We start from the raw sequence: 25,139 nt of genomic DNA on the forward strand, positions 1-25,139 counted from the left end.
GGGAAAGGAGATAAGGGACAGCAAAAATAACTGTACCAGGAAGAGTAGGAAATGCTTTCTGAGGAAGCAATACTCAGATTCTTGGGGATGAGTAGGTGGTGTTAGCTGAGAAATCTGGAACTGAAAGGCTTTTCTTTTAAGGAGAGGTTCAGAACACAGAGAGAGTGGTGTGCTCAGGGAATTCCCCCAAGTTTGGAATAGCTGAACCTTACAGGGGCAGCTGGGCAACAGAGGGAATCATGTAAAGCAAATGTGGGCTCTGAGACCCCTTTTTGGGGGATCCACAAGTTCAAAACCATTTTAAAACAATACCAAGATTTTGCTTGCCTTTTCCTCTTCATTCTCTCAAGTGTATGTGGAGAATTTTCCAGAGGCTACATGATCTGTGATGACATCATTGCTTTCATGTTTAATGGGATATGCACTTATGTGTCTCACTTTATTATTATTTTTTAATTTAATTTAATTTTTTCAGTGTTCCAAGATTCATTGTTTATGTACCACACTCAGTGCTCCATGCAATATGTGTCTTCCTTAATACCCACCACCAAAAGGTTTTTTAAGACTTTATTATTTTTTAATTAAAGTATTTTTAAGTTAACATATAATGTATTATTTGCCCCAGGGGTACAGGTCTGTGAATTGTCAGGCTTACACACTTCACAGCACTCACCATAGCATATACCCAATGTCCATAACCCAACCATCCTCTTCCTACCAACCTCCCCCTGGCAACCCTCAGGTTTGCTTTGTGAGATTAAGAGTCTCTTATGGTTTGTCTCCCTCCCAATCCCATCTTGTTTTATTTTTTCCTTCCCTACCCCCCAAACCCCCTACTTTGCCTCTTAACTTCCTCATATCAGGGAGATCATATGATAATTGTTTTTCTCTGATTGACTTATTTCGCTCAGCATGATACCCTCTAGTTCTATCCACGTTGTTGCAAATGGCAAGGTTTCACTTCTTTCGATGGCTGCACAGTATTCCATTGTATAGATATACCACCTCTTCTTTATCCATTCATCTGTTGATGGATATCTAGGTTCTTTCCATAGTTTGGCTATTGTGGACATTGCTGCTATAAAAGTTCGGGTGCACGTGCCCCTTTGGATCACTACATTTGTAAATAGTAAATATACAGTAGTGTGGTAAATATCCAGGTAAATATCCAGGGTAAATATCCAGTAGTGTGATTGCTGGGTCATAGGTTAGCTCTATTTTCAACATTTTGAGGAAACTCCATGCCATTTTCCAGAGTGACTGCATCAGCTTGCATTCCCACCAACAGTGTAGAAGGTTTCCCCTTTCTCTGCATCCTCACCAGCATCTGTCTTTTCTGAATTGTTAATTTTATCCATTCTGACTGGTGTGAGGTGGTATCTCATCATGGTTTTGATTTTTATTTCCCTGATGCTGAGTGCTGTGGAGCACTTTTTCATGTGTTTGTTGGCCATCTGGATATCTTTGCAGAAATGTCTGTTCATGTCCTCTGTCCATTTCTTGATTGGATTATTTGTTCTTTGGCTGTTGTGTTTGATAAGTTCTTTATAGATTTTGGATACTAGCCCCTTATATGATATGTTGTTTGCAAATACCTTCTCCCATTCTGTCATTTGTCTTTTGGTTTTGTTGACTCTTTCCTTTGCTGTGCAAAAGCTTTTGATCTTGATGAAGTCCCAATAGTTCATTTTTGCCCTTGCTTCCCTTGCCTTTGGCGATGTTCCTAGGAAGAAGTTGCTGTGGCTGAGGTCAAAGAGGTTGCTGCCTGTGTTCTCAAGAATTTTGATGGATTCCTTTCTCACATTGAGGTCTTTCATCCATTTTGAGTCTGTTTTTATGTGTGGTGTAAGGAAATGGTCCAGTTTCATTGTTCCACATGTGGCTGCCCAATTTTCCCAATAACATCAATTTATTGATGTTATTTTGATAGGGATTGCATTAAACATGTAGATTGCTTAGGTAGCATAGACATATTCACAATATTTGTTCTTCCAGTCCATGAGCATGCCATTTCTTTGTGTCTTCCTCAATTTATTTCATGAGTACTTTATAGTTTTCTGAGTACAGATTCTTTGCCTCTTTGGTTGGGTTTATTCCTAGGTATTGTATGGTTTTGGGTGCAATTATAAATGGCATTGACTCCTTAATTTCTCTTTCTTCTTTCTTGTTGTTGGTGTATAGAAATGCAATTGATTTCTGTGCATTGATTTTATATCTTGACACTTTACTGAATTCCTGTACAAGTTCTAGCAGATTTGGAGTGGAGTCTTTTGGGTTTTCCATATAAAGTATTATATCATCTGCAAAGAGTGAGAGTTTGACTTCTTTGCTGATTTGGATGCCTTTAATTTCTTTTTGTTGTCTGAATGCTGAGGCTAGGACTTCTAGTACTATGCTGAATAGCAGTGGTGATAATGGACATCCCTGCCACGTTCCTGACCTTAGTGGAAAAGCTTTCAGTTTCTCTCCATTGAGAATGATATTCGCTGTAGGTTTTTCATAGATGGCTTTGATGATATTGAGGTATGTGCCCTCTCTCCCTACATTCTGAAGAGTTTTGCCAAGAAAAGATGCTGTACTTTGTCAAATGCTTTTTCAGCATCCATTGAGAGTATCATATGGTTCTTGTTCTTTCTTTTATTAATGTATTGTATCACATCGATTGATTCGCAGATATTGAACCAACCTTGCAATCCTGGAATAAATCCCACTTGGCCGTGGTGAATAATCCTTTTAATATACTGTTGGATCCTACTGGTTTGTATTTTGGTGAGAATTGTCGCATCTGTGTCCATCAAGGATATTGGTCTTTAATTCTCTTTTTTGATGTGGTCTTTGTCTGTTTTTGGGATCAAGATAATGCTGGCCTCATAAAATGAAAAAACGTTATTTTTTAAGCAATTTCTACACCCAACGTGCAGCTTGACCTCATAACCCCAAGATCAAGAGTCACACACTTCACTGACTGAGCCAGCCAGGGGTCCCTCACTTTAAATTTCTAAAATGGCAAATACTGAAAGGCAGCCCTATATAAACAAGAACTTTTGGGGGCCTTTGATAATTAAGAGTAGAAAAGGGTCTTGAGGCCCAAAAAATCTAAGAACGGTTTTCTAAAGAGTTTAGATTTTATCTTGAGTGAGGTAGGGGGTCATGGGATGACTTTTGCAAGAGGTTGACATAATTAGTATTCCTAGCATGGCTTGTGATGTGAGACACTAAGTGTCTCAGAGGCAGAGAGACCAGTTAAACAGCGTTTTCTGTAATTCAGAAGAGATGTGAGGGCTCAAGCTGCTTTTTGTTGAGATAGATGTATTGGTGCCTATAAGAGCTAAAGGAGGTAGATTCACTTGTCCTGGGAGGGCTTGAATGGAGGAAGATGTCCAGTTCACTCCCACGTTTCTGATGTGGGATTCTAGAGGCCAGTGCTATTATAAGCTGAGTAGACTGTTATTTTCTTTCAGCATTTTAAACATAATGTATGTGTGTCTGTCCACCCCTCCCACCCAGCAAAGATGGATAAATGAATGAATGAATGTTCCACTGTTTTGTGGCTTTTATTGCCCTGATGAGAAGTAACTTGTAATTCAAATCAGTGCACACCTCCATGTAATGTGTCATTTTTGTCTCCTTTCAAGATTTTCTGGTTCTAATTAGTTTTAGCAGTTTGTCTCCAATGTGCCCATGCGTCATGGTCTTTGTATGTACCTGCTTAGTATGATTTGCTTGTCTTCTTGACTCCTTCTTGGTTTGTAACCCTCCTCGAAACTTCCTTGATATGATCTGAATTTGGCCCCTGTACTCAGAGGGCAAGGAGAGACCAAAGAGGCAGGCCACTGCAGCTGGGCAGGTGGCAGCTTTAATAAGTAAAGGGAACTTACATACGAGTCTTGTATTGGGCAGCAGCAAGACGAGTAGATCCTTGTACCCACCTGCCGAATCTTAAAAGTTTATAAAGAGGCCTTAACTGGGTTCAGTCATGTATCCTGTTCAGTCACATCACAGTCTTAAGTCTGTGTCCTTGGAGCAGTCTCTGGAGCAGGAAAGGCAAAACAGAGGCCGCATTGCAAGGACAGGGAGGGAGTGAGGAGCCTCCCAGTGCCCAGGTCCAGCTTATGGGGCACTTGGCAGTCATGTCTTTTTTTTTTTTTTTTTTTTAAGATTTTATTTATTTATTTGACAGACAGAGATCACAAGTAGATGGAGAGGCAGGCAGAGAGAGAGAGAGAGGGAAGCAGGCTCCCTGCTGAGCAGAGAGCCCAATGTGGGGCTCGATCCCAGGACCCCGGGATCATGACCTGAGCTGAAGGCAGAGGCTTTAGCCCACTGAGCCACCCAGGTGCCCCGGCAGTCACGTCTTTTTGATGATGCTCTTCAACAATCACCAAACACCTTTCCCAAATTTTGAGGAATTTTGGCCAGTATTTGGCGAAGTGTTTTTTCTGTTCCATTCTCCCTCTCCTTTTCTCTGGGATGTCTGTGGCGATCGTTACCCAATTATGTTAGACATTTTAATATTCCCCAGGTCTCTAGAATTCACTTTGCAATCTTTCATCTTTCTGTTCTTCAGACTGAATGATTAGCATTGACCCATCTTTAATACATCTTCAACATCTTCAGCGAGTTCAGACTTGTCTTTGTCATCTCCATTCTGCTGTGAATCCCACCCAGTCAAATTTTTACTTCCCATACCTTATTTTTCAGTTCCTGCATTTTCATTTGGCTCATTTAATGCCAGCATTATTCAAGTTCATAGTTTATATTTCTCTGCTGAGATTTTCTTTCAGTCTTATGAGCATTTTTGCTTTCGATACTGGAGTATTAGAATGAGAGCTGTTTCAAAATGCTTGCTAATTAGAACATCTGGAACATCTTGGAGTCTCCCTTCATTGTCTTTTCTCTTGTAAGTAAGGCCCTGTTTCATGGTTCTTTTATGTCAAGTAATTTGGATCGTAGCCTGGACATTATAAATAAGCTGTGGGTACTCACAATTCTGTTACGTTTTGCCAAAATTTTTTGTTTGTTTGTTTTTTGTTAAGCCAGACAGTTAATTTGGCTACAAATTCTGTTTTGCCTGCAGTAAAGGCAGCTTGGGTCTCACCTCAGCTGGTCTTGCCTTGGCCGTGGTGCTTGGAGCCTGCGTGTACACCTGTGGTTCAGGGCCATGTAGAGATTTGGGAGGAGTTTTGAATCTTTCCTCTCTCTTGCCTGGCATTCTGCTTTCATTTCCCAGTTACTCTGGTTGCCCTGGGCCCTGTTCTCTAGTTCTGAAACCCGATGAGATTGTGAGCTTTGTACCAGAATTTTCCTCATGTGCCTGGTACAGATGGGGGCCTTTCATCAGGCTATGAACGCTACAAACTAAAAACTCACCTAGCGCAGTTCCTTCTCCCACAAATCAATTCCCCTCCAGTGATTGCTGGCTTTTGTCTGCTCTTGAGTGCCTTCAGAATACTGTGGTGTTTTTTAATTTTTTAATATGTAGTTTTTTGTTTTTTGTTTTTAATGATTTAACTTATGTATTTGAGAAAGTGAGAGAGCATAGGAGAAAAGTGAGAGGGAGAAACAGACTCCTTGCTGAGTGGAGAGCCCAACACAGGGCTCCATCCCAGGACCCTGAGATCATGACTTGAGCTGAAGGCAGACGTTTCACTGAGCCAGTCAGGAACCCCTGAATTTATAGTTCTTATCTGTGGCAGAGTTGGTTCAATAGGAGCTACTTGGCTATCCCAGAAGCAGAATCATATTGTGTTGACATTATTAACTGAGACAGAAAGAGAGAGATTCTAGAAAGACAACGTAATTCACTGGATTTAATTTTGGCCATGTTGGGTATAGGGTTAGTCAATGTGGAGTTCTCCACCAAGTGGCAGTTATGGAAGTGGACCCCTAGAGGTGAAGTTTGGGCTGCAGATACAGATTTAGAACTTGTAAACATGCCGATGCCGACTGAGGTCGGGGGAACGGATGAGCGAGGGAAGAGTGTTTTGAATGAGAGGATTGACCTGAAGTCCTGACCGTGAATTCATAACCATGCTTAAGAGGTAGGCATAGGAAGAGGAGCCCAGGAAGGAGATTAAAAATGTAAGTGGAGTAATTTATAAAGAAAAGTTGTTACAGAAACTAAGCAAATGTTCAGCAGTTCTTAACCTGGGATCTGCTGACCCAGTGGGTTTAGGGTTCAGTTGCAGGAGGCTTCTGGATTCTCTACAGGGTATGTGTATGAGTTTTCTGGGGAGCGGGTTCATAGGATTCATCAAATTTCCAAAAAGGTCTGTGACCCACAAAGAGTTAAATGTCGAACAGTATCAAATTTCAGAAAAATGAATGAGAGCCACTAGTGGCTTCATTAGAGCAATTTCAGACTGAAGGTGGAAAACCAGTTGGGAGTTCCCTGCAAAGTAAATCCGAGATGCAGAGGTAGTGATAGGGAGTGTAGAGTTGCTTTCAGAAGTCTGGATGATAAGGCGAGGAGAGATTGCTCGATAGAGGGGAGTAAGATTAAGAAAAGCATAGCCTTGCCCTGCCTGGCCTCATCTGTCACAGGCCATACTAGCCCTTTTGTGCATACACACCAAGTCTTCTCGCTTGTGAAAGCTGCTGTGCTGTGCAAAGCCAGGGGCTGCTTGTGTGGGCCGGCATGAATGCATTCACTGCTTTGGATCCTAGAGACGTTATGAGCTCCATGACAACAAGGACATCTCCCCCGCCCCCACCTCTGTATTTTCCGTGTTCATTCCCTATAGCACTTTCTACTGTACTCTGCTGAGAGTAAAGGCTTACTGTGGCTCGCCGGCAGAGGTCTCCGGCTACGAGCTGGTGTTAACAGGCGTCTCTGCCGAGGATGAAGAGAACATCTCTGGTGCAGGGTTTCTCTTGCAGCTGGGCCTGGATGTTCCTGGGTCCCTGGAGGGACCGCAGGCTGCTTTACACAATGTCAGCTTGGCTGATGAAGGTTGACCCTTCAGAGGCCCTCAGGACAGGGAAAGGCCTTAGAACTTTGAGCAGGAGAAGTGGGGAGATATGGAATATCCACACCCTCCACCCCTTTTTGGGCCTCATGTCTTAAGAGGAGAGAAGTGTGATTAGATGGGGAGACATTTGGCTGAACTAATAAGGAAACTGGAAAGATAGCCTGAAGTAGGGCAATGGAGATTTTGGAGCTTTCTGAACTCACCCTGATGTTCTTAAGTTAAAAGACAGATGGTAAAGGAGCTATGGAGCTCATTTCTATTGCTGCCTTCATTTTCTGCCACGATGCTGCTTCCCAGTGTCCCATCCTCACCCAGAGCATGACGAGTTCTTGTTCCTTCTAGCTCTAGTGATGCTCTCAGGTGTCTTTGTGTTTCTGTCAAATAAAGATGAACATATTTCATCAAAGGTTAAATGAAGGTGAATCCCCCACCACCCTTCAATTATAGTAGAAAATTTTTAAAGAAATAAATCTGCAGGGGCGCCTGGGTGGCTCAGTGGGTTGAGCGTCTGCCTTCAGTTCAGGTCATGATCCCAGCCAGGGTCCTGGGATCAAGCCCCACATCAGGCTCCCTGCTCAGTGTGGAGTCTGCTTCTCTCTCCTCTCCCTGTTTGCCCCCCCTAAATAAATAAATAAATAAATAAAATCTTTAAAAAAAAAAAAGACATTTTAGACATCATGCTTTTTAGGTGCATTGCTAAGGAGTAAAATGTATCAAATCAGATTTGGTGTTCCCGTTCCAAAGCCCGCCTCCTCTCTCCCCTCTCTGAAGGCCTTCAGTTGCCACTGTTTGGTGGGGGAAATGCAGTTCAGGGGTGCGGAGTGAGTGTGCTAGAGGGGAAAAAACAACCTGACAATGGCAAGGCCTCTGGTTTCTTGTAGGTCCTCTTCAGCATGTGAAAGTTCTTTCAAACCCTCCCTTTTTCCTACCTCCCCCAACCCCATAGTATATAATCAGCCAGACCCCCCAATACCCCCAGAAGCAGCTATTTCTGCTCAGCGGTCCCGTCCCCGTGCTTTAATAAACCACCATTTTGCACCCCCCCCCAAAAGTGCTTTAGGAAGCCTTCCTAATTCATATATTACTTAACTTTGAAGAGTATGAATGGAAACGTGATCTAGACGCTGGTCTGTTCATTGGTTTTGCTACTTAACAGTATGGCTTGAAGACACTTACGCACTGAAACATAAAAAGGTTAAAAAATTTTTTATAGTTGCAAAACCCTAGTATGTGTAATTACTGTATTTCACTCAGTAGATAAACTAGAACTTATTTAGCCTGTCCTCTTTTGATACTTTTTAAAAATTTTTATCTTTGTAGTAATAAGCAATGCTTCAGTGAATAAAATTGGCCATAGATCATTTTGCATAATTGTAGGATTGTTCCCAGCTGTTGAATATATATGCGTTTCCTTTCTGGAGGGTCTGCCGGTTTATGCTGCGTCTAACCATGAAGGAGGGGGTCTGTACATCTATTACTCTTTGCTAGAAAGACGAAGATGGTACCTTTCAGTTTTGATTTTGTATTTATCTGATAACTGAGGCTGATCATCTCTTAATGTGTTTAAGAGCAATTTGTATCTTTTCTACTAACTCCTGAAATCCCTTTCCTCCTTTTTGTTGGAGCTCTTTTGCTTATTAAGAAATGTGGCTCTTTGTCTGGTGTGTGAGCTGCAAATGTGTGTGTGTGTGTGTGTGTGTGTGTGTGTGTTCGTGGGGGTGGTGGTGGCTGTGTTTTGATTATATTTTGGTTTTCTATGAAAAAACTTATTTACATGTAATTGAATTTATTAATCATTTCTTTTATGGTTTCTCTATAAGAGACCTTTCTAATTTCTGGAGTATAAAAATTCTCCCAGTTCTATTTAGGTTATTTTGTGTGTTCATTTTGTATGCTTTAAAATCACTGTTTACCAGGAATTAACTTCCATGAAAGACAGGAGCTATGCATCTAACTATTTTTCCCTCTAACGGCGTCCCAGGTGATTTCACATTTTTAAAAAACCTCTACCTAAGGCAGACATTTCCATTGTCTACTGATATCCATTCCTCTCTCTTCACAGTCTGAATGGTTTGTGAAATGGCAGTAAACCCTGATGAAAAGATTTGCTCCTGTTGGATACCTTTGTGCTGAGGGTGGCCTTGTGTCCCCGAGGACAATGTGGCAGAGCTTCCAGGAGAGCTATTTCCTTGTTGGCAAAGAGGAACAGACTGCCAGCCTTACCCTCTGGTCTCACCCTTTCCCTCTTTGCCTGTTTGCATGAAGGTATAAAGGGCAGATGCCCAGCATTTGTGGGCCATGAGGGAAATCCCTGCGAATTACACTTTGAGAAACAATCCTATGGATGCTGTGAACATCACAGAAAAATGCAATGGAAGTTAAAAGCCCTTGTGGAGAAAGTTCCTGTCCCTGGCAGCAGAGGTCAGAATGATTCTGTGCATATACATGTTGGCAAGCTCAAAGCAGAGGGCCAGGAGCCAGGGCTGAGAGCCGTGGGAGAAAGGGACTACACGGAAGGAAGGGCTGCATTCTTAGTTTTTATTCCCAATATGCTGGCCTTCCCCAAAGTGAACCTGAGAATTGGGGCATACAAAAAACTACTCTGAGATATGATGACATCTCAGACCAAGAATGTTGGTTTTCTCACTGGGTTTTAGCCTAGGTTTTTGAAAGACAGAGAAAACCTGTTCAAAGGAAATAACCCACTTGGTTTCAGCCTAAGAGTGATATATATATATATATATATATATATATAATTTATTTATTTATTTTTGGCCAATAACTTGATTAGTGGACTAAGTAGTATGCGATCTTTAAAGAATAGAGATTTTATTGTGAAGAAAATATAAGTAGTAATTCATTGACACTACTGGATTAAATCTGCCAGCTTCAGTAAAGCTCATAGTGAGTAGATGGTTTCTGAGTTGATTTCAACTCCTTTTCCTTGTTACGTATAATTTTATCTTCATGTTAAATGGTAATGGAAGTGTGTTCAAACATATTTGTACCCTGTATTTCCTTGCAGTGTAAAATGTTTTGTAAGCCAAATTGAAGTTAGGTCCATGATTGTAAAATAGATACTTTTATGAAACAACTCATTTAGGAAATTGGGCTTTATTTTTTCAGATTGACACACCTTTTCTAACCAACCCCCAACTTCTCACCCACCCTACCGTTAGCATTTTATCTTCTTTCCAAAAATAAGCTAAACAGTCTTTTTTGGAGGATATTCTCTCTTCTGGCTTTTGGAGAGCCTGAACCAGCAAAATGAATCTGGAGATATCTTTGTGGTTAGAGGCTCGCTCTGAGGTGGCGGGTGAGCTCCCTGAGAGAGAGAGCTCTGTATGGAAATGTTACCCTGCCATTCATTGCTGGAATGCTATTCTTTCAACAGACAAAGAATGAGTTATTAACTGAGTGGAAGAAGGTGGTTCAACGAGACAGGGTGCTTACAGCACACAAAACTGAAGAGAGTTTTATAAGTTGCCTTCCTCACTCATAAATGTCTCCCTGTAAAACATGTACACATGCACATACATAGACACGCACACAGATGGGTATCATTTACAGTGTTTCTTGGAAGAAGCAAAGTCATAATTAAAATACATGGGGAAATTTACAAAATTTTCCTTGAAACTGCACACGTTGGTGAAAGATTGCATATACGGAATCAGGCTCCTGATAGATAGGCACTGATCGATAAAGTCACATTCCTGTTAAAGTGTCCTCGGCATCCTGCCAAGGTAAATGGTGGAATGGATGAATCCAATTTTGCTGTCAAGTATAGCATTTTTAAGTATGTGACTTACTCCAGATTGAATATTTGACTGACTTCATGAAATAGTGACTATTGCTACTCTTTAATCTTTGTTACTGTGATGATAGTTACAAAAATTTTTTTTTCAAGTCTTGTTATTTTGTATCTAAATTATACACAAAGAGACCAAGCATTCCAGGCTTGGCTGAAGCTTTGCATTCATATGAATACCTTCTAAGTGTGTTTGACTACAGAGGGAAATGAAGCTGGAGGAAATGTAGCAGGTAATGCAACACCCAGGTGGGGGAGCAAGAATTTGTTAGGTGTTGATTCTCTTTGGAGTTTTGTGAATGTTCCTCTCTTTGTATCAATCCACACCTGAAGATTAGGTTTGTCCTGCTCTGGAGAAAACATTCCTTATTTAATGTATTCCACAGAGCTACCCACTGAATGTGAAACTCAAACCTTGTTTCATTAGCTAACAAAGATGAGAAAGCTTTGCATTATTAAAGCTTTTAGTCACTTAGAGGGGTGCTAGGTAAATAAGCTGAGGATACCCCCCCTCCCCGCCCATTGTTTTTCAAAGAAAACAACTATTCAGCAGTAGTACCTTCCTGTAATGTGGCAGTTCTTTGATGGTTACCTAGAAGTCTTTCTTAAAAGGCTTTTTACTTATTACACGTTTAAAATTGTAGTTTGGGCATATAACTTTAAGTCTGTAATTGAAGCTTTTAATATAAAAGTGGTGAAGTTTTGCTTCTGGATCAAATTCTGGTAGTACAACTTTTTATTTTTTGCTTGAGATAAGAATAACTTAGAAAAAAACTCTTTCTTAGAAAAAAACCTTTTAAGACCTTATTTATGGTGTAGAATGAGCCCAAGTATATTTTTTTTCCTGGATTTGTTTTTCAAGATTTTGTTTAATTCAGAAGAAGCACAGCTAAGAAAATATACACCAAACAGTAATGAAGACACAGTCGGAGTGATGACATGGCCACAGTGGAAGATACAGACCATGGAAAGTCCTCTCTACAAAAATCTACTCTAATACCTTTGACTAATTAGAGATTCATTCACTTAATGGTTTTTAAAAATTGCAATTATTCTAATCTGGGAGATTGAATCATTGTCATTCAATTCTTACCAGTATATGTGATCATATTTTGAATGTATGGGGGATATGCTTTATTGATGTTTAAGAACTACTTTATGCTTAGATATTCATTCAGAATAATTTGAGTACCTACTATGAGTCAGGGACTTTTCTAGATGTCTCGGGTATATTAGTGAAGAAACCGGACAAACATATTGGATAATAAGTGTTAAGTTTATTCCATTGTTCAGCCAAGTTTATTCAGCTTGCTGAAAATCTTTTGGTGCAAATTAGCTAGATTTCTTCTATGTCCTAATGAAAAGACTGTGCATTTATTCCTGCAACCTTACTTTTTGAGGATGTTGTCTAATGTGGTTCCACAGAGCAAAGCTCTGCGTGGTGACTTTGGGGACATGATGTGTGGGGATGGGATTTATCATGTATATGGCTTTTCAGTGATGCTCAGAATCTTCTATCACGCAATACCCCTATCTTCCCCTTCCTCCCCACTTTATGAGACCAGCTCTACTCCTATCAGGTTACACAGGGGAATTCAGCGTGCTATTTCTCTAAAAATAAATGCTCCTCTTTAGGTTATAAATGAAGTAAATGAATGTTAGAAAGTGGAGAATTATTTTCTCCATTTGAAGTTTGCCTTAAACAGACAAATTGATGGCTTAGATGTTCTTTGATTAACCTTTGTGGTCATATTCCATGTTTGCATGTGAATTTTATTTCTTTCTTGTCTTTCCAACTGGTAAAACTGTTCAAGGACACTAAACAGGTGATTATCTGAAATCCATAGCTCTTTGAGAATTGGATGTTTGGAAAAGATCTTATACAGCATCTGGTATTTAATCATGTTTATTGTGCCCACTCCCTCCAGTGAGAAAGCCCTTGTTCCCTCTATTTATAGCTGTTCTGTCTTTGAAACATATTGAGTCATGCGGAACAGCTGGAGTTGATGAGCTTTGGCAGCAACAAGGCTTGTTCAGATCAAGAAATGATGGAAGGGTATTTGTATCAACTTTTGGCATGATAATGCTGTGTCAGCACCTCAAAGTGTAGTCTTTGGACTACCTGCATCAAAGTAATCTAGAACTAGTTTGTTAATGCTGCAGATTTCCCTTTTCTGCCTACCCACTCAAGAACAGAGGCAGAGGTCGGAATCTGAAGTATTAGGTAGCAGTCCTGGTCATTCCTAATTCTCAGGACAAGTTATGAATCATTGTATAGCCACTTGGATAATAGCAACATTTCTGATAGCCGTTTCGCATTGTTGTCTCTCTCTCTCTTTTTCCTGAGGTATAATTGACAATGAAATTCACCCTTTTTAGGTACTGAGTTCTGATAAATGCATTTAGTTGTGTGACTGCCTTGTCAGTCAAGGTTCAGCATTTCATCACCCCCCAAATTTCCTTGTGTACCTCTTTCAGTCCCTTCCCTCCTCATCCCCTAGCCCTAGCAACTGCTAATCTGGTTTCTGCCCTTGTTGGTCGTTGTGGTTTTGTCATTTCAGCAATGTCCTATAAATGGAATTATCCTATTTGTAGTCTATTGAGTCTAGTTTTTTCCTACTTAACACATTCAAGAATCATCAATATTGTTTGGTTCAGTACTTGATTCCTTTTTATAGCTGAGTAGTATTCCTGGAATACCACAGTTTATTGATTTCCCTTTAAAGGACATTTGGGTTGTTTCTGATTTTTGGCAATTATCAAGTCACTATGAATATTCATGACAGGCTTTTTATTTCACTTGAGTAAATGCTGAGAAGTGGGATTGATGGGTCTTATCATAACTATATGTTTAACTTTATCAGACATTAACAAACTATTTTCCACTTGGCTGCACCATTTTTGCATTCCCACGAGCACTGTGGGAGAGTTCCATTTCTTTCACAACCTTATCAATCCCTGTTAATGTGAGCTCTTAAAATTTTAGCCATTCTACAATGTAGTAGTAATAGTATGTTTGTAGGCATGCATCATACCTTATATTAGTTTTAATCTGCATTTTCCTCATAACCGATAATTTTATTTGAGTACCTAGCATGCTATATTGGACACTGGGGAGTAACTCCCTTCTCCCCCAGGAATTTATGGATGTCAGGACAAAGGACATACAACTACCAATGGATGCAAAATCAAGCTTATCATTCATATAGTAAATAGCAAGAGGATTTACTAAGGAGAAGAGCTTAAGTTTTGTTGAGAGTGAAACATGGTAAGGAAGGGATGGTTGGTTTGGGATTTTTATTATGTTTAAGGGGTGGAGCCTGGATGAGCCACTTTTTTTCAGGCAGGCTCCTCTTCTCTCAGCAAGGTTTGAAATTTCCATTAGTGTCAATGGACAGATGGTGCATGGGGGTTTTCTTATCACATTTTTGAGATGGGGGGTGAAGAGAAAGAGGAGGGCTGAGGGGTTGAAAGCTGCAGAAATCAAACACCAAAACTTCAGTCTTTCTCTTTACTGCCTGACAATGTTGAGCACCTTTTCATGTGCTTGTCACCCATATGTCTTCTCTGGTGAACTTTTGAGATTTTGCCCATCTTTTAAATTGGGTTGTTTGTTTTCTAGAGTTGTATATTCTAGAAGGAAGTCCATTATCAGTCATGTTTGGCAAAAAATTTCAGTGGCTTGTTTTTTTTTTTTTTTTAAACTCTCTTAACAGGGTCTTTCAAAAAGTAGAAGTTGTGTCCCAGTACTAACTGTCATTCAATGCATTCAATCTTATAAATTTCTTTTTCTTTTTTTTTTTTTTAAGATTTTATTTATTTATTTGACAGAGAGAGATCACAAGTAGGCAGAGAGGCAGGCAGAGAGAGAGAGAGGAAGAAGCAGGCTCCCTGCTGAGCAGAGAGCCCTATGTGGGACTCGATCCCAGGACCCTGAGATCATGAGCTGAGTCGAAGGCAGCAGCTTAACCCACTGAGCCACCCAGGCGCCCTAAATTTATTTTTCTTAACAGATTCCTTTTCAGTTATTCTTCTCCAATACCTTCAAACCCATGGGCAATATCTTGAGTATATCCAGTGGCCGTATGGAGTAGTGGAAAAGAATACTTCTCATGTATCCCAACTTTAGCACTTTGAAATTCTTAGTCATTTTTTTTTTCTTTTTAAAAATTTTTTCCATGGAGGTTGCACCCGGCTGGCTCAGTTGGGTAAGTGTCTGCCTTTGGCTCAGCTGGGCTCCCTGCTCGGTGGGGAGCCTGCATCTCCCTCTGCCTCTGCCTTTCTCCCTGCTCCAGTTTGCTCTCTCTCTCTCAAATAATAAAATCTTAAAAAAAAATAAAAAATAAAATTTTTACCATCATAAGCAGGAAGTCTTGTGGGAAGGGCATAAAATTAGCTAATATTCTTATGAAAAGGTGGTTCAGGACAGAGAACATAGAGGATTAGAAATTCTCTAATGTAGCTGGAGGGTGGCAGAGCCTGAGGCAGACCGCAGGTGAGTCGAACCTGAGGCATGTGCTCGCTACCATATGCTGTCTTCTCTTCACTAACCTGTCTCTTTCAGTGAAAAGCCTTCAATTTCTCACCTTATATAGAGTCGTTTACAGTTTACAAAGAGTTTTGGATGTCAGCTATTAGGTAATTTTCAAGGGTTGATCTTCTCTGACGTTGGGACTTATTAGATTAACTCTGGTAAATTCCACCTATCTTCAGCTATTTGTAAATTGTGTAACAGCAGCAATAGCGGAAATTTTAAGCATGTGTTCCCTAACTTTCCAGTCCTTTATCCTGCAGGTAGTTTCCCCAGAATTCGTTAGATAAGGAGAGAATGTTTTGCCTCTGAGGATCCTTTGGTGTAGATTTTCCATGGAATTCGCCTTTATTTTCATTTTGCGTAGACTTAGTAAACATCCTGTAAAAGTCGGATATGGTCTTGGGAGTAACCTGGGCTTGCAGTTTCTGTGAGCCCTGCTGGCCCCTGGGGATGAGGCTACCGCACCACATATTTGAGTGTCTTTCCCCCTTCTGGCTAGAGTTGACTCATGTGTGTGCAAAGTGGGAGGAAACTGAAGCCTCATCCCACACTACTGTCTTCCAAAAGAATGCCGTAGAGAAACCAATTAAAAGATGAAAGCCTGGCAATGCATTTTAATCTTCTCATCTGCCTGCCCGGAGTAGCCTCCAGGCCCTGTCAAAGAGAGGAAGCAGAAGAGCTTGTGGAATATTTACTTGGACTTGTCTTATGGAAACTCAGTACTCAGCTGTTCATGGTTTGTACCAAAATGACTCATGAAGAACATGTTGAAATGAAAGCCATGTTTTCGGACTTACCTTCGAATGTATAGCTCTGCGAGGCCCACAGCGGTGGCTGACAGAGCCAAGCATTTAAGAAACAGAAAAGATGGAGGAAGCTCTTTAACAGCCTGAATGTAGAGGAAATATTGGTGACTCATGTCAACTGACCAAAAAAAAAAAAAAAAAAAAAAAAATACAATTTAGTAATGAGTTTGTCTTTTATTTAAGGGAAAACAGTTCATGGATTGGGAGGATACAGTGCCTAACCAGCAGTGGGGGACACCATTCCTGAGGGAGTTGGGGCAGAAATGAGTTTTACAGGGCATTAGAAGCAGCAACATGGAAAGAGGGTATGATTGGCTTGGGGGGCAAGGATTTCCTGGTAGGAAAACAAAGACCTGTGTTTTCTAGGATAAAGTGAACTAGCTAGAGCTGAGTTAGAGGGTTGTGACTGGTGTATGTTAGGTTTCCTTGACCAGTGTTTCCTGAAAGTGCAGGCTATCTTAGGCTTAGATTTGTGACAGGGCAGAGCCGCGGGGGTGTCCTCCATTTTGTGGGTCCTGATGTAGCCCTATTTTTTTTTTTTTTAAAGCACATGCCCAGGTGTGGGGTGAGGTGGGAGAGGGGCAAAGGGCGAGGCAGAGGGAGGGAGAGAATCTCAAGCAGGCTCCAGGCTCATCACAGACCCCCAAAATCAACAGTCGGACGTTTAACCGCCTGAGCCACCCAGGTTCCCCTATCAGCCATAATTACGTATAGGATATGAGGGGTGAAAAATAGAATGAGAAATGGCTATGCAGTTCTGTCAGTTCACTGGGAAATGAGCCTTCGTCAAATCAAGATTTCTCTCTCATGTCTCAGCTTCTCCTGGCTCTCCCCCCCAAGGGATAAAATATATTGAAATTGGCTTTGTGTGCGGGGGTTTTAGATATGACAGACTAATAGCATGTGTACAGAGGGGTCTAAGCAAAGTCTGTGGAAACAATATCAAAAAGCAAATCTTTAGAACTGGAAGAACATTTAGGAGAAGGCAGTACATGTGCAATTTGTTACCTATGGGGGAATGAGGGATGCACTAGAGGTTCTGCCAGCATGAAAGGTATTATCCCCATTCTGGATTTATTATTAGTGACTCTTTATACACACACACACACACACACACACACACACACACACATACAAATATATATATATATATTTGTATAAAATTACTGCCGGTTTTAAAACTTGACTGTGTTAGGATCTTTTTTTTCAGAAATATTCGGTATTGACTGGAATAAAGAAGGGGTAAGTTTTGAAGGAAAAAGGCTTGGGAAAATTCTAGAACAGTTTGATTTGGGAGAAAGCCCTGGGGGCGGGGGTGGGGGACAGTGCTTCTCAGCCACCAGAGGGCAGTATTCATTTAACAAACATTTGTTGAAGGCCATGTTTCGGTATACCACAGAGAACTGTGGCAAAGGATCATTGCCTCCTGAGTGAAGCCAGCTTTGTATTGGTTTTATACTCTTTCCCCCTTTTCTCTACCTGCCTAACTCCAACAAAATTTCATTTTTTTCTCTCAAACTATTTCTTTCTCCCCAAGCAGAGTTAATCCCCAGTTTTCAGTATATATGTGTCTGCGGCACTTACTATATTTTCTTTTCTTTTTTTATTGTAATATATTTGAAGGAACGTAAAGCTTAATTGCTTTTACCATGTGTCTGTGAAATATTAACTTCACTGCCTCCCAATAAAGATTTAATAGTTACTTTTGTAACATTAAAATAATAACGGTATTTGTAAAAACAGTATCAATTGAGGCTGGTGCATCATGAAACAAATAGCAATCTTAAAAACAAAATTCAAGGGGCGCCTGGGTGGCTCAGTGGGTTAAGCCACTGCCTTCGGCTCAGGTCATGATCTCGGGGTCCTGGGATCGAGTCCTGCATCGGACTCTCTGCTCAGCGGGGAGCCTGCTTCCTTCTCTCTCTCTCTCTGCCTGCCTCTCAGTGTACTTGTAATTTCTCTCTGTCAAATAAATAAATAAAATATTAAAAAAAAAACAAAAAAAAAAAACAAAATTCCAGTTTAGTACTGTTAGGCTGAATTAAAGTATTGGAAACTCATTGGCCAAGTGGATGAAAATGAAAATGAATTTTATACTATGTAAGTTTAAAAATCCTAATGTATGCTTGTACAAATAACAGAAAGCTCTATTTCATTCATTTCACTAAGATAAACTCCTTAGAAAAGGACTGAAAAGTTTCCATAATTAACTTCCAAATTTTATGCTTTTTTTTTTTTTTTTTCTACTTCTGTCCATTTCCCGATACACTTAATATAAGCAGGAAAATCTCTTTGGTAAATCAAGCGCTTAGAGCCCACAGATGGATTGAAGAATATCACTATCCAATATTGTTTTGGTTTCCTAGCTATTCTTTGCTTCAAATTTCCAGAGACATTTATTCTCTTCTCAAACGACCGGTGCATTTTCAGCATTCCTTTTGGCTTTTACACAGTCGTGGAGCTAGCAACAGCTCAGACAGTTTTTATACCAAGCTCTCTGGTAACTACCTGGTTGCTGAGTTCCTCAGTCTTCTCCGGGTTCTACTCGTCCACAGCCTGGTGTATGCTCTTGAAGGCCTGACTTACCAAATTTTTTTTTTTCTTTTTCTTCAAACCTATCACTGACTCCAAAATATCAAGTGTGTTTCTCCCACTGGCTTAGAGGTTGTTCCCTTATATTCTTCAGCTTGTCTTTTCTGCCCACCTCCCCCCACCATCTTGAGGTTGGGGTTTTACATTTGGAATGTTTTTTTATGCAATTCTTGAAATAGATCCCACATATTTAAGGAAATTCCAGAAAAGCATGCTTCCGATGCATTTACGTTGTCCTCCCGTTTCAGTTTTTGGTCTGCCTGTAAAGAAATCTGAGGTGTGTTTTTTCTAATTATCTCGTCTTTCTTGTCCTCTGAATTCTGGCTTCATTTTCAGAGTTCAGTGCAACATCACTTCACCCGGGCCAAGAGGAAGCAACCCATTCCACATCTTCTCTTCAAGTTAGGTCTTCAGGAGGGTAGCTTTAGAAAGGCACACTTTCCCTGCCTGGCTCTATACCCAGAAGTCTGTGACTGTTAGGGCAGAGCTTCCCATCAGTTCTGCTGTGGGAAGAGTTTCCTCCAGGGACAGGACAAAATGCTCAGGTCCCAGATAGGATTTCTAGCCTATTGACATTTCCTTGAGTTGTAGGTGTTTCTCAGAATACACGATTGTAAACATGTCCATTTTCCTAGTGGGGAGCATCCTTACCCTTCTCACTTGGGTTGGGCTGGGATAGAGAAACCCTTTCCCACCAAAGACCTGGGAAGTTGCGGAGTTGCCCTTTCTGAGGACAGTGTGGGCCTGCCTGGGGTCTTCCCTGGCCCGTTCTGCCCACATAGAGCCACTGGGCAAGCGCTCTGGAACTGTCACATGTAGCCCAAGCCCATGTTGTATTGTTTATTTTGCCCTGTATTTGAATGATCCTCTGGGGGCATGCTGTGTTTTATGTACGTTTGTATCTTCTCAACATTTGGAACTAATGTATTTGAATGAATAAATGAAAAACCTTGATAATTTGTCAGTAATGATGGCTGGCAAACTTTTTCTGCAAGGGGCCAGATAATAAATATTTTAGGTTTTATGGGCCATATGTCTCTGTTAGGATTACTCCATTCTCTCTGCCCCTTGTAATGAGAAACCTCATTACAGTTGGTTGAAATCTGTGCTTCAGTAAAACTTTAAAAAACAGAATGGCAGGTCTGTGTTTGGCTCCAGGGCTGTAGTTTGCCCATCTCTTTTTAAGATGTATTTTTTCATAAAATTAGGTTTATAAGTTATTTTTCTCCTATATTGCTTTAATATAGGACTAAGAAAATACATATAAAGTACATTGATTTTGTTGAATGGATGGCTAAACAATTGTTTCTAATGACTGAATAATAATAATAATTATTTTTTGTGATCATATTTCATGGAAGTTTTCATAGAATATATAAGGGATCATTTGTATGTTGTATTTGTAAGTATTTTAGATTATTTTTGTTTAAAGTAATTTAAATTTGATTTAAATTTAAGTTAAAACTGGAGGTTTCGTTTTAGTAAATGAAAAATTTGGGGAAGTCCATTTGAAGTGTACTCTTTAAGCAAAACTAGAAGGTTTTTCTTTTTCTTTTAAGTTTTTATTGATTTATTAGAGTGAGAGAGCACGAGCTGAGCCAAGTGCAGGGCCAGAGGGAGAGGGAGAAGCAGACTCCTCACTGAGCAGGGAGCCTGACACTGGACTTGATCCCAGGATCCTGGGATCATGACCTGAGCTGAAGGCAGATCCTTAATGGATCTGCCACTCAGGTGCCCCCAAACAGGAAGGTTTTTCTAAGCTAAACTGTGACTGAGAAGAGTGTTTTCAGAGAGCTTTAAAAAATTAGGTTTGCTTCAGGGTAATGTGTATATAGCCAAAATATCTCACTGTTTCTAGACCATTGACCTAATGTTTGAAGTATTATTCATCCCATTAATCTCCTGGGTGTGTGTTGGGTAGAGGATATTTGTTTGTTTTAGTTTGAAAATGCAAAATGTTTTATCAGAAGAAAAAATTCAGGATTTGTATGGTCTTGTCCTGACTTACTGCTAAACGTAATGGAAATCTTTAATATCATGGAGAGGTCATCTTTGCCACCAGCTGGCCTCTGTGTCCTTCCTGTCAGCCTTTTTCACTACCCAAGATGGAGGAGTTTTGGTCATAGTGCTCAAAACGTAGCCTCCTGGCCTGGTGCCCACACTTCCTCCCAGATCTTTCCACTCTGCCCTTTGGAATGATTCTGTGCTTTCAACTTCTACCCCTTCCTAAGCCTTCCCTTTGTCTCTTTCCCATATGAGAAACCTAGTCCTCTTTTTCTCCTATAGCCTTCCCCGGTGGAGTTTGCCCATTCCCACACCCTGTACACCTCCGGGCTGGAGGCAGCAGCCCCTTCAAGACACACTGGGAAGTTTACATGAAAATAACAACGCTACTGACCCCTTAGACCATGGGGCTCACCTATCCCGCGACGTCCTCCTCAGTTCTGTGCTGACCTTCCTGTGTTCCTCTTTATTCAGAGCGGACTGGTGCCCCTGCCTCCCTGTTTCCCTTACTCCCTAACTAACCCTGCCGTCGTCTGGGAGACTCCGGTGAGCAGGAGGGGCCATCAGGTCCTCTCCCCACAAAGCCATGACTCCACTGCTATTCCAGCCGCTTTCTTGTATGTCCTGATCCTGGATGTCGTCAGTTCAGTTCAGTTCAGGGGGAGTTCAGTTTTGCATTGTTAAATCCCATCATCTCCCATTGCTTCATTCAAAAACCTCTTCACTGGGGTGCCTGGGTGGTTCAGTGGGTTAAAGCCTCTGCCTTCGGCTCGGGTCATGATCCCAGGGTCCTAGGATCGAGCCCCACACCGGGATTTCGGCTCCGCAGAGAGCCTGCTTCCTCCTCTCTTTCCCTGCCTGCTTCTCTTGCCTACTTGTGATCTCTGTCTGTCAAATAAATAAATAAAATCTTTTTAAAAACAAACAAAAAAAAACCTCTTCACTTTCTTCCTTTTTACCAGCCTCCGGTCTTTCCCTCCCTCACTGGCTTAGCATGGTCTGTGCAGTCTAATACGTCACTTTCTTGACACTGACTTCAAATGGGCTCTCTGGTCATCTCCCATCTCTTGGGGAATACCCAGCCTTTGACAGTCTGCTCAGGTTGCTTTGTCAGCACTAGCTGTAGACCTCTTGGACCCTTGTTCTATCGAGTGGGCCATGAGCCAACAGACACCAGCTAATTTTGGGGCCATTAGTCCACTTAGTGTCTCTTATTTAAGAGACCAGACTCCTTTTTGTCAGGGTTTTATAGAAGGCAGATAGCCCTGATGACCTTCGGTCTCATTTTGACTTTAGACTTTGATTAGATGACGAAAGAGGATATGGGAAGTAGTTCAGAGCATTTCTCCTAGATAAGCTAGCGTTAGTAAGGCACTACCACACTCTTGCGCAATCTGGTCTGCTCTCCTAAGAGGGCTAAGGGTATGTGGTTATAGAAGCTGTAAGTTTGCTTAATGTCTCATGTTGAGACACTGGGAAGTGGTGTGTACGGGTCTCCCTCACTCGTGAACAGAGCTATGTGGGTAGCTGAATCACCTAGCCCTCTGTGGTAACTAGTCCTCTGTGGTAACTAGTCCTCTGTATTAGTACAGTGAATCCAGGGGCCTGAGTTCAGCTTAGGCTTCAGAAAAGTAACACTAGTTTTCATGACATAGACTGTGATCCTTCTCACCATTAAAAGCACTTATTAAACAGCCACATTTTGAAAAACGTACAAATACAGCTGAGTAAATAATGAAGGCAGTTTTACGTCTTTTTTTGTAGTACTGACATTTGTTCCATTATTAGCCTGTTTGTGGAATATAGGCTTTCATTGTGTGGCCATTAAGGAATTCATCAAAATTTCATATCACCTGCGTGGGTCCCCATTGTCCGCGGCTGCCATCTGGCTCTGCTTTTGCCAGGGGCACTGCTAGTCCCCCTCCCTACCTTACCTGAATCTGTTTTCCTTCTCCTCCAGCTTTTCCATCTCCTGACTCTGTTCTCTGTTCCAGCATACTGGGCCAGTGTCCTCCTCTGTTAGCGAAAAAATGTTCATTGACGCTGGTTTTGGGCTTCTCTTGTTCCCCTCAAGACATTGTTTAGGTTTCTCTTGTGCTGCCAGGAGTACTGAGAGTGTTTTTCCACATCGTAGGTAACATTTTATCTGATCTGGGAGTCTTGTCTCTGAATTGTGGCCTGAGAGATGGTGAGACGGGTTTGCTCGCCCAGCTTCTCCATGGCTGCCTTCTGTAGATGGTAGGCGGTAACCTGTCTCATCACCCCTATGTTTGTTTGTTTTCCGAAAGTCAGAGTGTTTTTCCTGAGCCGTGTTCTTCCTTTTCTATAATGCCTCAAGCAGCAGTTTCTCATTTCTTTCAGCCTTTTGTCTTTAGAGGAGGTTGATAATTTCTTACTACTTTCAAGTACTTGTGCATGTTACTCCATGGGGAGGGAGGGAGAAGATGTGTAGAACCTTGATGGAGGTTCCTGACTTCAATAAATTTTCTGTGTGGTACAGAAGAGAAGATGACTAAATCATGGTGACAAAAGGCAGAACAGCCCAACTACTGAATTAGTGGCTCAAAATCGGAGTCACAAAGGTTTGAGGGAGAAGGAATCTTTTTGGAGCAGTAGTGTTTGGGGAAGACATTTGAGTTGTTAAGATGGATGAAGGTTATTGGAGGACATTGAGTTCTTGTGTTTAGGCAGAATCTGGGATTTATGTGTGAGAATCCGGGGAAGAAAGGCCTGAGGGCAGGTAGGAAGGCCTTCCTCTACAGACCAAATGGACCTTTGGAAGATTTTGAGCAGTGGTATTTTTTGTGACAAAAGCTTTTTTGATTTTTAAGGAGCAATAGGCAGGCATCCAAGTAGAGGAGTTATGGAGGAGATTTAAGGCAGAGCACCCAGGAGGCGGTACTAGAGTGTTACATTTGCAGGAAGAGAAGGCTAGACATTGGTGCACATAAAGAAGAACGTGGACTTGTAGTGACAAGGAAGGCGCAGTCTCTTGTTTTGGGTCTGGTCACCCTGGAGAATGTTGACATTGTGATTTCGGTGGTGAGGTGAGGTGTGGCAGTTCCATCTTTGGTGAGAGGGTGAGGTTGATTTTACATGCTGGTTTTCTGGTGCTGTAAGGCTCAAGAGGAAATGCTCCACTGGGAGCCATGAAGGGAACATCCCAGGGAAGAAGGACTAGAGTTGTCAGAACAGGATGACCTGCTTGGAGTTTATCCTGGAATGAATAAGGTTTAGAAGGTGGAGAAAGAGCTCTGAACAGGTGAGCTGACTAAGAATTTGAAGGAGGGAGTGGTTGGCAGGTCAGGCTTCACAGTTTCGAGGAGGGTGAAGTAATCATGAGAAAGCTTCCAGATTAACCCATGCTTGCCTGCCTCCCACACATCCTGTCACACCCAACTGCTCTCTGCTGTGGGTCCTTATGGTTTTTTGCCTGAAGATCTAGGCAAGATCTTCAGTTCATTACGATTGGCTGTCAGCCCATTTTCTCTCCCTTCTGGATTATAGTTCTGGGCTTGGAGAGCAGACTCCATCTATGAACTAAATCCAGAAATCTCATAGGACCCAGATTCATGAGCTCCCTGGTGGTCTATCAGATGAGAGAGAAGCTACCCCAACCATTGAAAGAAATCTTAGAAATCTCACCCAATCAAGATGAATTACATATGTTTGGCCCAGAACATTTTCTGTATCAGAGGTTTGCTTTTTCCTAAAATGCAGGTCATTCCATTCTGGAAATTTTATTATGGTAGAAAGTTGTTCCATGTGGTAGGTCCCAAATCTACATTACACAGATTGTATACTTTAATGTGCAAGTTTTTCCACTAAAAGTTTCAAAATCTATTTGTGTGTTCCAAAGTCAGTTTTCTAGAAACACATTCAGAAGCTCTTGTAGAAAGACAGACTTGTGGTATTAACATAACACACACACACACACATACACACACACACAAACCAAAAACCAAACAGCTTTATTGAGGTATAATTGACACAAAAAATTGTAAGGTATTTATTTTTCTTTTTCATCAAATGTAGCTTGATTTTGTGTTTTTAAAATTGTTGTATTTTTTTATGTACTTGGATCTAGCTGTATATCCAGGACTGAAGTTTATACCTTTGCAGTACCAAGAACATGTCAGCAGGGGGTAGCAGAGAACAGGAACTAATTTCCTGCTTCCTTTCCTTAGACTTCCGATAAAGAGCCGAAGCATTGCCAATTCTTTTTCTTGTAAGGAAATCAAGACTCCTGAGAGCCCTATATACCTAACACGAAAACCGTGTTTATTAGAGACCATTCTTTTTTGTGTTTTTAATTTTTTAATTAACATATAATGTATTATTAGCCCCAGGCGTACAGGTCTGAGAATCGCCAGGTTTACACACTACACAGCACTCACCATAGCACTTACCCTCCACAGTGTCCA

At 41.2% G+C, this 25,139-nt stretch overlaps 1 protein-coding gene across 16 annotated transcripts in view; it reads left to right on the forward strand.

Annotated features, from left to right (window-relative positions):
• Nucleotides 1-25,139, forward strand: part of LMO7 (LIM domain 7) — a 202,566-nt gene that overhangs the window by 33,865 nt on the left and 143,562 nt on the right. The window contains exon 3 of one of the 16 annotated variants that reach the window (XM_082701235.1): nucleotides 2,674-2,720. The exons of the other annotated variants lie outside the window; for them this stretch is intronic. Within the exon in view, the coding sequence (XP_082557361.1) occupies nucleotides 2,674-2,720 (47 nt within the window). The remainder of the gene's footprint in view (nucleotides 1-2,673; nucleotides 2,721-25,139) is intronic. 16 annotated transcript variants of the gene reach the window in all.

Source organism: Mustela nivalis (genome assembly GCF_964662115.1).
Source record: "Mustela nivalis genome assembly, chromosome: 15".
In the NCBI taxonomy this organism is placed as follows: Eukaryota; Metazoa; Chordata; class Mammalia; order Carnivora; family Mustelidae; genus Mustela; species Mustela nivalis.